General features: G+C 34.5%; 2 protein-coding genes across 5 annotated transcripts in view; both read right to left on the bottom strand.

Annotated features, from left to right (window-relative positions):
* Positions 1 to 44: 44 nt before the first annotated feature.
* On the bottom strand, positions 45 to 9683 carry sqh (Myosin regulatory light chain sqh). 3 transcript variants are annotated; one of them, XM_069832279.1, is made up of 4 exons: positions 9528 to 9683; positions 8157 to 8354; positions 3210 to 3439; positions 45 to 562 (listed from the first exon to the last, which is right to left on the bottom strand). In XM_069832279.1, exons 2-4 carry the CDS (start codon positions 8344 to 8346, stop codon positions 458 to 460), a joined length of 525 nt encoding a protein of 174 aa, XP_069688380.1. In that variant the 5' UTR covers positions 8347 to 8354; positions 9528 to 9683; the 3' UTR covers positions 45 to 457. The 3 variants fall into 3 exon arrangements, with proteins under 3 accessions (XP_069688380.1, XP_069688381.1, XP_069688379.1); XM_069832280.1 differs by having other exon boundaries at positions 8157 to 8350; positions 9528 to 9655; XM_069832278.1 differs by lacking the exon at positions 9528 to 9683 and adding an exon at positions 9289 to 9468.
* A 2759-nt stretch (positions 9684 to 12442) lies between these two features.
* The window catches only part of LOC138704419 (G-protein coupled receptor Mth2-like), a 105544-nt gene continuing 104256 nt past the window's right edge, over positions 12443 to 13730 (bottom strand). For both annotated transcript variants that reach the window (XM_069832275.1, XM_069832276.1), the window contains exon 6: positions 12443 to 12680. In XM_069832275.1, coding sequence (XP_069688376.1) covers positions 12549 to 12680 — 132 coding nt within the window. In that variant the 3' untranslated portion in view covers positions 12443 to 12548. The remainder of the gene's footprint in view (positions 12681 to 13730) is intronic.

Below are 13730 nucleotides of genomic sequence, written 5' to 3' on the forward strand. Positions count from 1 at the left end.
ATTTAATACCTAACCTTTACGGAACTGGCAATGAAAACAAAAGCTGGTGATTATCTAGTCGTTTATTAGTATGCACTACACGAGGTGGCATTGCATTTAATTATACAATTTATATATTCTACAAAATGAAGATGATCAATATAAAATACGCTTACAAAATCCAGCACAAACAGCAATACCAATGCACAGGATCCTTCTATACACATATACCACATTTTGGAATGAATATAGATTCAAATTACTACAAACTGTTTTACTTTACATTAAATTTCGAATATTTCATATAAATATAGTAGAAAGAGATACAAGGTTATGGTCCCTTGTGGAAACCAGGAAAGAAAAAAAAAGTATGAAACATAAAACCTTTTGTCAAGCATCCTAGACAAGGACGCGCTGTGTAAGTACAAACTTAGGAGGAAGAGTTCGATTAAGGCACGTCCTCTGGGCCGCACAATCATCATTGGTCATCCTTGTCCTTGGCCCCGTGCTTCAGGATGCGCGTGAACTCGATGTAGTCGAACATGCTGTGCTTGATGGGTGCCTCCCTGTACATCTCGTCCACCTGCAAGCAGCGTCCACTTTTTTATATTCAATTCAATTCAATTTATTTGGCCATTAGACATACAGTTTTAGGCTTCGTCAGAATACATTGAAAAACATATAAATACATTTTAAAAAATTACTCAAACCAAGAAATGGATTCGGAACACCTCAAAATCTGTGCTTCAGTGGCTGGTCATGATAATATCTTTGAAAAATATTGGAGTGCAAGAGGTCAAATGACTTTATTGTCAAACGCCTGGCATTAGAAAACAACAACATTTTAAAAAATACTAATAAAAGAAACAATAAAATTTAAATAATACAATGAAAACATGAAATAATTTGAAACTTTTAAATTAAAGAAAACTAACTAAATTGCAATTAAACTTATTTATTAAAATACAATTTCATACAAATCTGTGTTGAAAAACTCGGCAACAGAATAAAAAGGATTATTTAATAACCAATTGTAAAATCTAGTTTTGAAGCTATTGATTGGTAACTTATAATATTGACTGGGGAGCTTATTATATAATTTCATCCCCATAATTAAAAAGTTTGTGTTGCTCTTGTGTAATCTACAATACGGAATATTAATTTGTTCACTATTTCTAATTTCATGATCATGTATATTGGCCACTAATGAGTAATTGTCGATGTTTTGTCGAGCTAAAGTACTAGATCATATAATATATACAAATTTATGATTGTTAAAATCCGTGATTGTCTGAAAAGTGGCCGACAATGTTCCAGATAGTTTGATTTACATAAAATTCTAATGGCTTTCTTTTGTAAAATCAAGACTCTTACAATTTTGGTTCCATTTCCCCAGAAAATTACGGCATATCAGATTATCGACTGAAAGAAAGAAAAGTAGGCACGTCTTAAATAATTTTGAGAAACACGAGTCATTAATTTCTTTAACAAATATAAAACACTTGATAGCTTTGTGCATATGTATTCGATGTGCTTATCCCATGTTAAACTGGAGTCTATAAAAAGTCCTAGAAATTTTGTGTAGCTGAGTCTGCTGTCCTTATTTATTAGATAATTTAGGTTGAAAGTTATGTTGATAGTTTTTTCTTGATTAAGCAAGAAACCATTAGATTCAAACCATAAAGCCGTCTGTGATAGAGTGTCTTTGTTGAGAGCATGTAATTGATTTAGAGCAGAGGAAGCACATAGGAAAGTAGTGTCATCTGCATACATAATTGTTATTGCTTTAATGATTCTGGAAGGTCATTTATTGCTATTAAGAATAACAGAGGACCAATTATTGAGCCTTGTGGAACCCCATAATGTGTAGTGGTGACACTTGACCAATTTTCACCTGTAGCAACTAATTGACTTCTGCCATGAAGATAGGTTCTAAAAATATTTAGTGTGTTCCCTCGAATACCATAAAATTCTAATTTTGATAAAATTAAATTATGATCAACACAATCGAACGCTTTAGTGAGATCACAGAATGTAGCATTAACTGGTGACCTATTTTCAAAATTTCTTAAAATTTCCGTTATTGAAAGCTCAATTGCATCATTTGTTGATTTACTTTTCCTAAAGCCAAATTGGTTAGTACTAAAGAGATTTTAATTTTCAAAATAATCATAAATTTGATTGAAAAATTACATATTCAAATATCTTAGATAACGCAGGAATGATAGAGATTGGTCTGTAACTACTTGGACTTGTTCTATTGCCTTTTTTATATATTGGGATTACTTTCGAAATTTTTATACTACTATTACAAACTACAAGTTTCATAAAAAATATCAGCAAGTTGTCAACATGTACTTTCCCATTATATGTTCCACATCGTTTGTAACATGTCAGTTCTTTTTATCATGTGAATGACACCACTGTTTATTTAAAAGACATACATAAATTAAATAATTTAATATGCAACCGAATGAAAAGTTGAACTTCTGTCCTGTAGATTGCCAGCAGAAAGTATTCTCTACAATACAATAAAGACACGTGACTTCATTTGTAAACTGTACGGTTTTCTTTCATAAATGTTCATTAAATCTGCATTTGAAAGCAGCCTGAGTGTTAAATATACAAGACACTGCTTTCATTCACTAATGTGTAATAAGATGACAGTGTTAAAGTACTGTAAAAGAACGTAACCCCCAACAATTGAGATTTCACACCATATTATTTTGGTTATGCCCATTCTATGTGTATGTAAAAAGATTTAAACCTCAGACAATTATTTTTTGGTATAATTAACAATTCCTAGATCTGTGACTCTCACTCATGTAACTTGATAAAACACTGCATCCCTCTTTGTACTGGATCAGCATTTTACTGAATCATGATTTTTTACTAATAATGAAAACGAGGTTACACTATGAAGTCATGTGTTTTGCTCATGAAAAATAAATAGAATAAAATACATAATTCGTTATTTAGCTCTCCTAAATAGTTTTTAAACTGATACTTGTGAACTTTCACCTCAACATCATCGAAATGGATTTATGACAAGGGATACTAGTCTTACAATTGCTTAAATTAGTTACTTTTTGGTTACTTTCGTTACTGGCAGACATCCTGAAATATGAACAATAAAAGATATCCGTTACTTTTGAAAAACCCTGTAAGTAGTGTTGAATGGAACAAATTCTCTGTGTGCAACATTTCCTGTTGCAGTTGTGAATACGTACCTCTTCGTCGGTGAACCTGTCTCCCATTGACGTCAGCAGCTCTCTGAGTCTCTCCTCGTTTATCACTCCTTTGTTTTCTTCGTCAAAGCAGCCGAAAGCATTCTTGATGACGTCCTCAGGGTCCGTGCCTTGCAGGCGTTCACCAAAGAGTGTGAGGAACATGGTGAAGTTGATGGGGCCGGGCGCCTCGTTCATCATGCCCTCCAAGTAATCGTCTGTTGGGTTCTTGCCTGTAAAACAGCATCACAACGCTTGAGAGCAATGCCTTTTATATTATGTCTAAGAAAGTTGCTGCAGAAAAATGACACAGATGTGCCATTGCAGGGACAACCTGTGGCCTATGGAGACTAGGAAAGCCAATACAAATCTTAATTGAAGCCATGTGTACGTCTTTTCTTACAGTAACACAATACAGTAATATATTGCAAAGAAAGAAAAAAAAGAAGTTGAAAATCTGTCTTAGCATTCAAATGAAAAGGGGCAGTAATGGCTGAACCCATTTCACAAACAAAAACTTTGAACTAGGGGCAACAGCACATGGGTAATCAGCACACAGAATGGTACAGGGTTCACAGAATAGATATAAAGGATCAATATGAAGGGGTGAGAATGAGACAGTCCAAAGCCACACTTTAACAAAATAGTTATTTATGGTACTTGTGAGGTAAGTGCATCTTTATTGCGTGAGTGGAAAGATTTAAGCATGAGGAGTCAGCCGAGCGCAATGAAGATCACGCTCACAAGTACCATACGTAATTTTATCCATGACCATAACGAAAAATTCTGTTTTATGAAAGAAAATATGTTGAAAATAAGTCCTCATATAATCACATATCATGGCATGGATTTTAGAATCGATACGTGTACTAGGTAGGTCATGATGTAGGAGGCCATGATTAGTGAAGAACGGTATCTAAGGCGTTGGATAAATAACAAATTATAATTAATTATATAATTTCAATATATATTTTTTTCATTTTAAACGTGTATTTTCATCTTTTTGAAGTTTCAGGGATTATTTAGAAGTATTCACGGGACTAATGTGATTAAAACAATTTCACATTTTACTTCTGTAATCTTAAGAGGAATATTAAAACGTAATTAATCATTGTGTCTGTTTAGCTCAGTTGACTAACACGTGTTGTTATAAAATTATAAAATCCTGTAAACCCAACTTCGCAGGTTCAAGTCTCCTCGCTTCCCAAAAGGTAAATTATTACAAATTAAAAGAAAAAAATACATATTAGATATGGATGCAATACATAAATTACGACGTATTAGATAGAGAAATGAGAAGGAGATGGAGTGTATGTATATTTAAGAAATGGTAATAAAGAAGTAGAGGTAGTGACATCTAGTAACTAATATATTAACTTCTTGAGTAATAGTTGAATGGAAAAATATGTGTGTGCCCGGGTACTAAGAAAATAATAATGAACTGTGAGATAAAGTTCAAACTGTGAGATAAAGTAAAAACTGTGAGGTAAAGTCTTTATCTCACTAGTGGAATAAAGTAATGTTGAATAAAAGCCTACTTTACAAACACAAAAGTATTTAATAAAGGCATGTTTTTCGTTATGGTTATGGATAAATGATTTTTTTGCAAGAGTTTATTTCTTACACATACCATTTCTTATTTCATACCATGTTCATCCTCCTCCAGTCTTGACACTGAATTGCTAGCTATTGATGCTGCTCTTCAGTGTGTTACTCAAATTTCTGAAAAATCTATTTGCATACTTACCGACTCCAAGGGGGCTATATTTAATATAATTAAATATGTACCAAACCTATATGCACTTAGAATTATTCCAATTCAGAAACAACTACGTAAACTAAAAGAACTCCAAAAGGAAATAACATTTCAATGGATACCTAGTCATTGTGGTATACCTGGAAACGAGAAAGTCGATAATATTGCAAAACAGGCAACATATTTGCAACCAAGACCTCTTCAAGTGATATCTCTATCCAATGCTTTTGCTTCAGTAAAGTCTCATTTTACAAACCTATGGATAAACAATTGGCTCTCTTCTGACAAAGGAAAAATTTTACCAAATGAAAAATACCAAATGACCTGGAAATGTACAAAAACTTGCCCAGACATGTTCAAACATTTTTAACAAGAGCCAGAACAGGTCACATTGTCACTCAATTGTGCCTACACCGATTTCACATTTCTGATAATCCTACTTGTCTGTGGTGTGATAATCATGATGAAGATCTGGAACACATTCTTCTATACTGCCCATCCATAAACCACAAAAGAAGTCAATTAAAACCATCAGTACCAGTTGCAGAAGACACAGCCCTGCAGTACATATTGACTACACCCCACCCCTGGCTACTAGCAACAGGCATCTATAATGAACACTGATCAAAATACCCCTCATTTCTTATGAAAAACAAGAACTGAATAGACTACAGTGGACTATAGAGGACTTTATGTTGTCAGCAAACAGCTGGATACATTAAGAAGATTGACTGATTGATTTCTTACACATGGGGTAGCTACTACTAAAATATTATAAAAATTATTCCACAAATGACGTAAGTATACGCCAAAGAAAGTATGGTACCACATCTAATAGCATTGGACTCTAAACCTTCAACATGCTCTCCTGTAAAATTTTGTCTGTGTGGCTTAGGACTGTAACATTTCCACCCCTAATATATTGAATGAAGTACATTTCCAACTCAGTATTCACAGAAATTTTGCAACAACTTTTCAGGTCACCTGGTCTCTTGACCATGTGCTACTTTTAACAAGCACATAAAATCTTAAAATATCACCACAGCAGTGTCCACTTCCTGTTTTTATAAATTAATATCAGCTTGCCTACACACCATCCAAGACGACCTTGCAATCTCGAAGTGTTTACTCCCCATGAATGCTTGATGTGGGATATCTTTGGACATTCGTGTTTATTTTGCGAATTAATATCAACTATTTCGAGATGAGAAGCTGCCAAATGGTCAGGTAGGAAGCTTGTGGGTGTAAACTGCCAACACGTAATTTCGATTTAACGACAGAAAACCGGAACTAAGAATGGAGAACTCAAACCAATTACAATCCTGAAAGCTACCCAAAAGAAACCCAGTATAATTCTCTTATCACCAAGCATGAAGTTGGTGCAAGCATCCCCTGCAAGCTCGTCACAGAATTTCAACTATGATGGCAAAAAACACAAGCAGTAGAATTCTCTCACAATGTGTGTCACATCTCTTAAGTAATGCTGTATTGCAATAGGTACCGATATTGTCATTCAAGCAATAATATCCAACTGGACTAAAATTCAGGGCAATAGTGGAAATGAGCATAACAAACAAAATAATGTATTAAATATTCAAATATTCTTAAATACAAAACATACTTTTAACACCTGCATCACTAATAACAAATGTTCCTGCATAAACTTATTAATGGCATATTAAAGAACGAAGACTTACTTGAACACAAAATATAATTATATAATCACTATTATTCCTTTTTCGTCAGTTTGTTCAAATGTTAAGACTTTTTTTTGTCACTGAAATACTACATTCATTAATTGTTTAGTTTTTAGTCTTAGAAGCAAACATTCCCACAGAGACAGATAAAAAAAGTTAAATTTTTTTCTTTCACCGTGTTAATAATGTCAAAACAAAGTGTTTATACAAATTTTGGCCACTCGAGTGCAATTACGAGGGCCATGAAGAAAATAAGTTTCTCTGGGGCAGTTTACAGAAAGAAAACACAATTTCATGGATAGATTTATTGGAAACAGATTTAAGCAATTGTTAAGCTATTTTTCAACATATTCTCTACTGGAATTGAAACATTTGTCATACCGTGGGACCAACTTCTGTATCCCTCTGTCGTAGAAATTTGCCGTGTAGGATTGCAACCAGTGTGTGACAGCCATCTGCACCTCTTTGTTGATCCCACGGTATAACAAATATCTCAATTCCAGTGAGGAATATGTTACAAAATAGCTGAACAGTTGTTTTACCTGTTCCAATAAATTTTTTCAATAAAAATTGTGTTTTCTTTCTGTAAACTTATTTTTTTACGGCCCTCATAATTGTGCTCAAGTGGCCAAAATTTGTACAAGCATTTGTTTTGACATTATTAACATGGTGGAAGAAAAAAACATACTTTTTATCTGCCCTCATGATAATGTTTGTCTGTGAGTGGGAAAATGCAGAGCGAGACCTTCGAAGTTTTGTTCGAAGACGACCCCAACAAAAAAAACTTTGGGCTTGGACGAGAGGGAGGGGGGAAGTGGGTGAGATAAGAGAAAAAGAAGACAATGGACAGAAAAGAGGAGAGAACACGAGAAAAAGGAACAGAATGAGAAGACAACTACAGACGTGGACAAATTATTAGCAAAATTGGAGATTTTTATTATATATTTTTACAAAATATGATTCTTCAATGTAGACTACAGTTGACATCTTTGGGTATTTCCAAATTATTAAAAAAATCGAAGATTTGTGTTTTATATTTTTACAAAATTTGACTCTTCACTTTAGACTGCAGTTGACATTTTTGCATATTTACAAATTATTAGAAAAATTGAAGATTTTATTATATATATATTTTTTTTTTTTACAAAATTTGACTCTTCAATTTAGAATAGCCTACATTTGACATTTTTGTATAATTCTATCTACTGTAATGATAGAAATATGCAAAATTGTCAACTGTAGTCTAAATTGAAAAGTCAAATTTTGTAAATAGAATTATCATAAAAATCGTCAATTTTGTTAATAATTTGTCCACGTCTGTAAAATATTGAAAAGGAAGATAAGAAAAAGGAAATAATGACACACAAAAGACAAGAGATGGAAGGGGAAAGAGAAGGATATGAAATGGAGAAAGGCAGAGAAGGAAAAAAGTGGATAAAGATAAAGAAATGAAGGAAAGAAAATTAGAATAGGAAGTGAAAGAAGACAGTTCCTCACCAAGCGACGCCAGCATGTCGTGGAGGTCCTCCTTGTCCACGAAGCCGTCCCTGTTCTGGTCGATCATGTTGAACGCTTCCTTGAACTCCTGGATCTGTGCTTGGTCGAACATTGCGAACACGTTGGACGTGGCTCGCTGCGCACGCTTCTTTGTGGTCGTGCGGCGGCTAGTTGTCTTGCGAGATGCCATTTTTCTGTCTGACAACACAAATATACTGTATTTTTGTTACCTTAGGTTACTGTAATAAGTTAGTAGCTAGCTAGGCCTATAAGATAATTCATATTGGGTACGTTAAAGTTAAATACGTGATATTTTATGTTAGCTTAGATTTCTTAGGATTTGGTGCAAAAGTGTTAAGTTTAGGTTAGATTAGATTACTTAAAGATAGGTTAGATTATATTACTCTACTTTAGGTAAGTGTACGTGTTCCATTAGCTTTCAATGTAGGCCTAAAACCAACGTTATGTTAGGAATTTTTATGGAATTAGCCTATATTAAGTCCGAGATTTTATCTATGGAATATTGAAAGGGAAATTCATCTTCACATCTATCTCGATATGGCATAGCACGATTCACTGAATGGGTGCTGAGAAACATTGGAAAAAATTATACACTTATCCGCGTTCATTACACAATATGTAAACGTAAAATGACGTAGTTATGCACTAAAACTAATAGCAAGAATACTGCTACTCGCACCAGTCCATGTGAAGACAAACATTTCAGAACCAACGAACATTGAATTTCATTCTCTAAAAGAAACATGCATTGTTAAGACCCAACAGAAAGTTCTCTGGCTGTAGCTTCCTAAAGCGGGTAGTTCTCTGGCTGTAGCTAAACATAAACCATAATAGTTTCCTAACCTATTTTCTTAGATAGGTACCGTAGTCTACGTTTTCCAACACACACTTTATACGAATACCATTACGAAGTAGTTTCAAGTTCCTTTAAGTTTTGCAACACAATAAAAGCACATTATCTACCATTTACAACATGTAAGCCAGATGCTGTCAATATCTCAATCTATTACACAGCAAGGTTTTTGGCATCCATATTCGATCATTGACCTAAGCACATGCTTCTGTAAAATTTGAATTTTTACACGTGAATTCACCTGTGAATTATACCTACCTACACCTGTACTTTCAGATTTTGATCCGGAATTTCTATGAAATTCCTCTACAAACGTGAAAAACGGATGTGTCGCAATAATGTCACTGGCACAAGAGTCACTTCCATGACAACCATCACAATTATTTGTTACGTAAATTTCTCGCATTTCTCAGCACGTAAATGTACAATATACCCATCACTTACCACTTGCACTGCTCTGTTTGAATATACTAATGAAAAATGTTCATATTTCTTACCTAGGTTTTATTCACAACCTTACTTAACGTATCACCTTTCTTCGAACTAATGGTGACTCACGATAAGACTACCACACCCGGCGGTATAGTGCTGCACTCTACACGCTGAAAAATGAGGTCATGGCACCACCGTCGTAATGAGTGTGCGCGAGGAATATTATTTCTAAATGCGTTATATTTGAACAACTATTACGTTCGGGACGCAGGAGAGGAAACGTATAGTTAAATTTGTCATTTTCTAATTATATTAATATTTACGTGAAATTCCGTAGGACTGACATGTTTGTACTGAATGTTATAAAGACGAACCATCACATATTTTAATATCCCCTCCATCATGTGTATGATTGACTATATAAGGGGGGACATTCTCTTTGGCCTTATATGGTTACATTATGGATGCTGCAATTAGAACAGAGAAATTCCTTCGTTGTAGGATTAGTTTAACAAAATACTTTACGCCCTACTCATGAACGGAACGTGATAGCCTAATTTCTTGAAATAAAAATTGGCTGAAATGTAATAGCTATAAAGAGATCTCTTTTAGTTTTCGGAAGTTCATAATCAGCGAAGGTGTTTCACTTTCCGAAGTTAATTTATATCACTTCACTAGATTACTACGGGATATAGTCGCAGACGGAGGTAGAGTGTCAGAGGCAATGCACATCTGTTACTTCTGTCTTGGTGCATTAGCTTGCTTACTTATTTACTTACTTACAAATGGCTTTTAAGGAACCCGAAGGTTCATTGCCGCCCTCACATAAGCTCGCCATCGGTACCTATCCTGTGCAGGATTAATCCACTCTCTATCATCATATCCCAGCTCCCTCAAATCCAATTTAATATTATCCTCCCATATACGTCTCGGCCTCCCCAAAGGTCTTTTTCCCTCCGGCCTCCCAACTAACACTCAATTATATGCATTTCTGGATTCACCCATATGAACTACATGCCCTGCCTATCTCAAACGCCTGGATTTAATGTTCCCAATTATGTCAGGTGAAGAATACAATTCGTGCCGCAGTGGCGGCTCGTGCCTTTCTTGGATGGGTGTTCATAAAAAAAATGAGTAATGAACACACTGATATATTCTCGTATAGCTGAGTCACACGTCAGAGATAAACCAGTTCTAATATGCATGTACCAAATCTACGCATATAAACCAAAATTAAAACCATTAAACAAGGGTAGAGTAAAATTAATTCATAGGACTCACCTTCACTGCTGTTGTAGATGGTGTTGAAGATCTAGATTTATTTGTAGAGAAACTCCATGCACCTAGTTTTGAGAGATGCAAATTTATCAATAATTTTATTATTGAAGTCTCTAATGTCGTTAACAAGTTTTCTTCCACTGCCAACATAGCCAATGTACTTAATCGGTCTTCTGTCATGGTGCGGAGGAATGTTTTAATCCTCTTTTAATTTAACACACAATTTCACACACGTCCGTCTCCAAACTTCAAGTGTTACTGTTTCAACTTTCAATACGCACCGTTGCAGCTTGTATTTTCCTTACTTTGCTGAACAAAAGACAACAGAATCAGCACCCGCGCGTAACGGTATTTTGAAAAGAAAGAGTAAAGAGAGAAAACGAGGAAAGAGGGAGAAAGGAACAGGATGCCAGACCCAAGGGAGATGGAACATCTCTGTTTCTCTGTCACTAGCACGTTCAGACCTGTGCGAGCCAGAGCTATTGTAACCATTGGAACAAACCAGAAAATATTCTCGCCTCAGGCTGTTTCACCCTGCTAGAGAAAAATTGTGCGAGCTGCTGTCAACCTGTCCAATGGAAATTTAAAGATACACGACACATGAACGGGACATTCTCTCGAGACGAAAAATATAGGAACGTCATTGCACATTGGAAAGTAATAGATGTAATAATATTAATACAGTAATATGTATGATTATTGTTGGTTTTTAAGGTGTTCACATGCTCCTGTGCTCATATATAGGAACCGCCACTGGCGTGCAGTTCTGTGTTGTGTAACTTTCTCCATTCTCCTGTAACTTCATCCCTCTTAGCCCCAAATATTTTCCTAAGCACCTTATTCTCAAACACCATTAGCCTCTGTTCCTCTCTCAAAGTGAGAGTCCAAGTTTCACAACCATGCATAACAACCAGTAATGTAATATATTGTTCTATAAATTCTAACTTTCAGCTTTTTTGAGAGCAGACTGGATGACAAAAGCTTCTCAACCGAATAATAACAGGCATTTCCCATATTTATTCTGTGTTTAATTTCCTCCCGACTGTCATTTATATTTGTACTGTTGCTCCGAAATATTTGAATTTTTCCACTTTTTCAAATGATAAATCTCCAATTTTTATATTTCCATTTCGTACTATGTTCTGGTCACGGGACATAATCATACACTTTGTCTTTGCGGGATTTACTTCCAATCCTATCTCTTTACTTGCTTCAAGTAAAATTTCCGTGTTTTCCCTAATCGTTTGTGGATTTTCTCCAAACATATTCACGTCATCCGCATAGACAAGCAGCTGATATAACCCGTTTAATAAAATCTACAAATATTTTAATAAATATCCTTAATAACTTCCACAAAATAATCACTATGAAAGATGTTTCAGGATAACTTATAGAATTTGTAGAAAAGCCGCTAATTTTTCACAGAAATTTATCTATTGTACTTCTGAATAACATCGATTAATTTACATTTTCCTTGTAATACTGTGTTCAAATCAACAGGAAGTGCTAAGGATTATAACAAATCGGGATCAGTTAACAATTCACACAGGCGACTCTTTTCTTCAAGAAATTTTCAGATTTCCTTTCGTAAAGTGAACAAACTTGCCAATTTGTGACGTGTCTCAGCGACCTCACCTCTGCGTTCAGGCTTCACTGTCGAGATATTCTGAAACAGTCGTGTTCAAGAAATAAAACTCCAAAATAGCTAGTAATTTTATATACAATTTCCAGTTTTTACAAAACAAAGGCTGGCCGGTTGTGGCCCATGGGCCATAGTTTGCGCGGCCATGCCCTAGTACTGACTTGTCTCAAACTTGTGTTGATATTTTCTGAGAGTCATGATTTCTGATGTTTGAGAAGAACTGCACCCTTCTCTTCATTATTTGCACCCTACTTTGTCCTCGAGTCTGATGGTTTCTGGCTTGTCTTGGAGAATGAACCTGCAAGTAAAATCCAGTGATAACAATATTGTAAAATTGATTCCTAAGCAACACACACTTTACATGCAATACAACACGTACAAAATTTACATGCAATCAAATCCAGAAAAAAAGTAAGAAAAGGAGAAGTAGAATAGCACAGACAACTGAATGGAGACCGCACAGGAAAGGAGATACTCTTCCCACACAGTTCCCAACAGGAGAATGTTTCCAACAAGATTGTGAACATGGTGCTGAGACATGCGACCTCTTTCACATTTACAGAAGTAGAAAGAAATGTGTGCATCACTACAACTAGGGCAATAAATATAACGGTGGTGGTGTACTTAAAATTAGTCATCATGTCATCCCCTCCCCTCCCCCTACTACCATTAATGCACAACACAATGTCAATACAGCGCTTGCTGTCATCTGCGATACAACAAACTTTTCTGTTGATTTTCGAGTTCGTCATTTTTTTCTGGTTATTATATGCTTATTTAAGTTGTGTTAACTCTCGCTAGTGGTTTTATATTTTATTTTATCCGTCTTAGTATTTATTTTATTATTGTAAATATTTTTGTTTTATCACTATTATTATTATTATTATTATTATTATTATTATTATTATTATTATTATTATTAATGAATTATTTTGTATTACAATCTTTGTATCATTTCTGTCACGATTATTATTATTATTATTATTATTATTATTATTATTATTATTATGCTAATTTGCATGGATTCAACTTGGATCCATTTAATGTGTAGTATATCTTTGAGTTTTAACTCACTGATCTAATTTTAATAATTATTTGTCCATATATTTCTTGCATTTTGGTCTATTGATTCATGTAGACTATTCCATTATTTCAATTCTCATTGTACTAATTTTATAATTTTATAATTATTATTTGATCAATGATTGATGTAGACCATTATATTGTTTGTATTTCATCTCATTGCCATTTTCTATCATTCATTCTCATCATCATTTGTTGTTTTGTTCTGTTTTGTATTGTGCAAAACTGTAATTGGCCTTGTGCTGTTGTTTTTGCACGTTAATAT

This window comes from Periplaneta americana, chromosome 8, assembly GCF_040183065.1.
Source record: "Periplaneta americana isolate PAMFEO1 chromosome 8, P.americana_PAMFEO1_priV1, whole genome shotgun sequence".
In the NCBI taxonomy this organism is placed as follows: Eukaryota; Metazoa; Arthropoda; class Insecta; order Blattodea; family Blattidae; genus Periplaneta; species Periplaneta americana.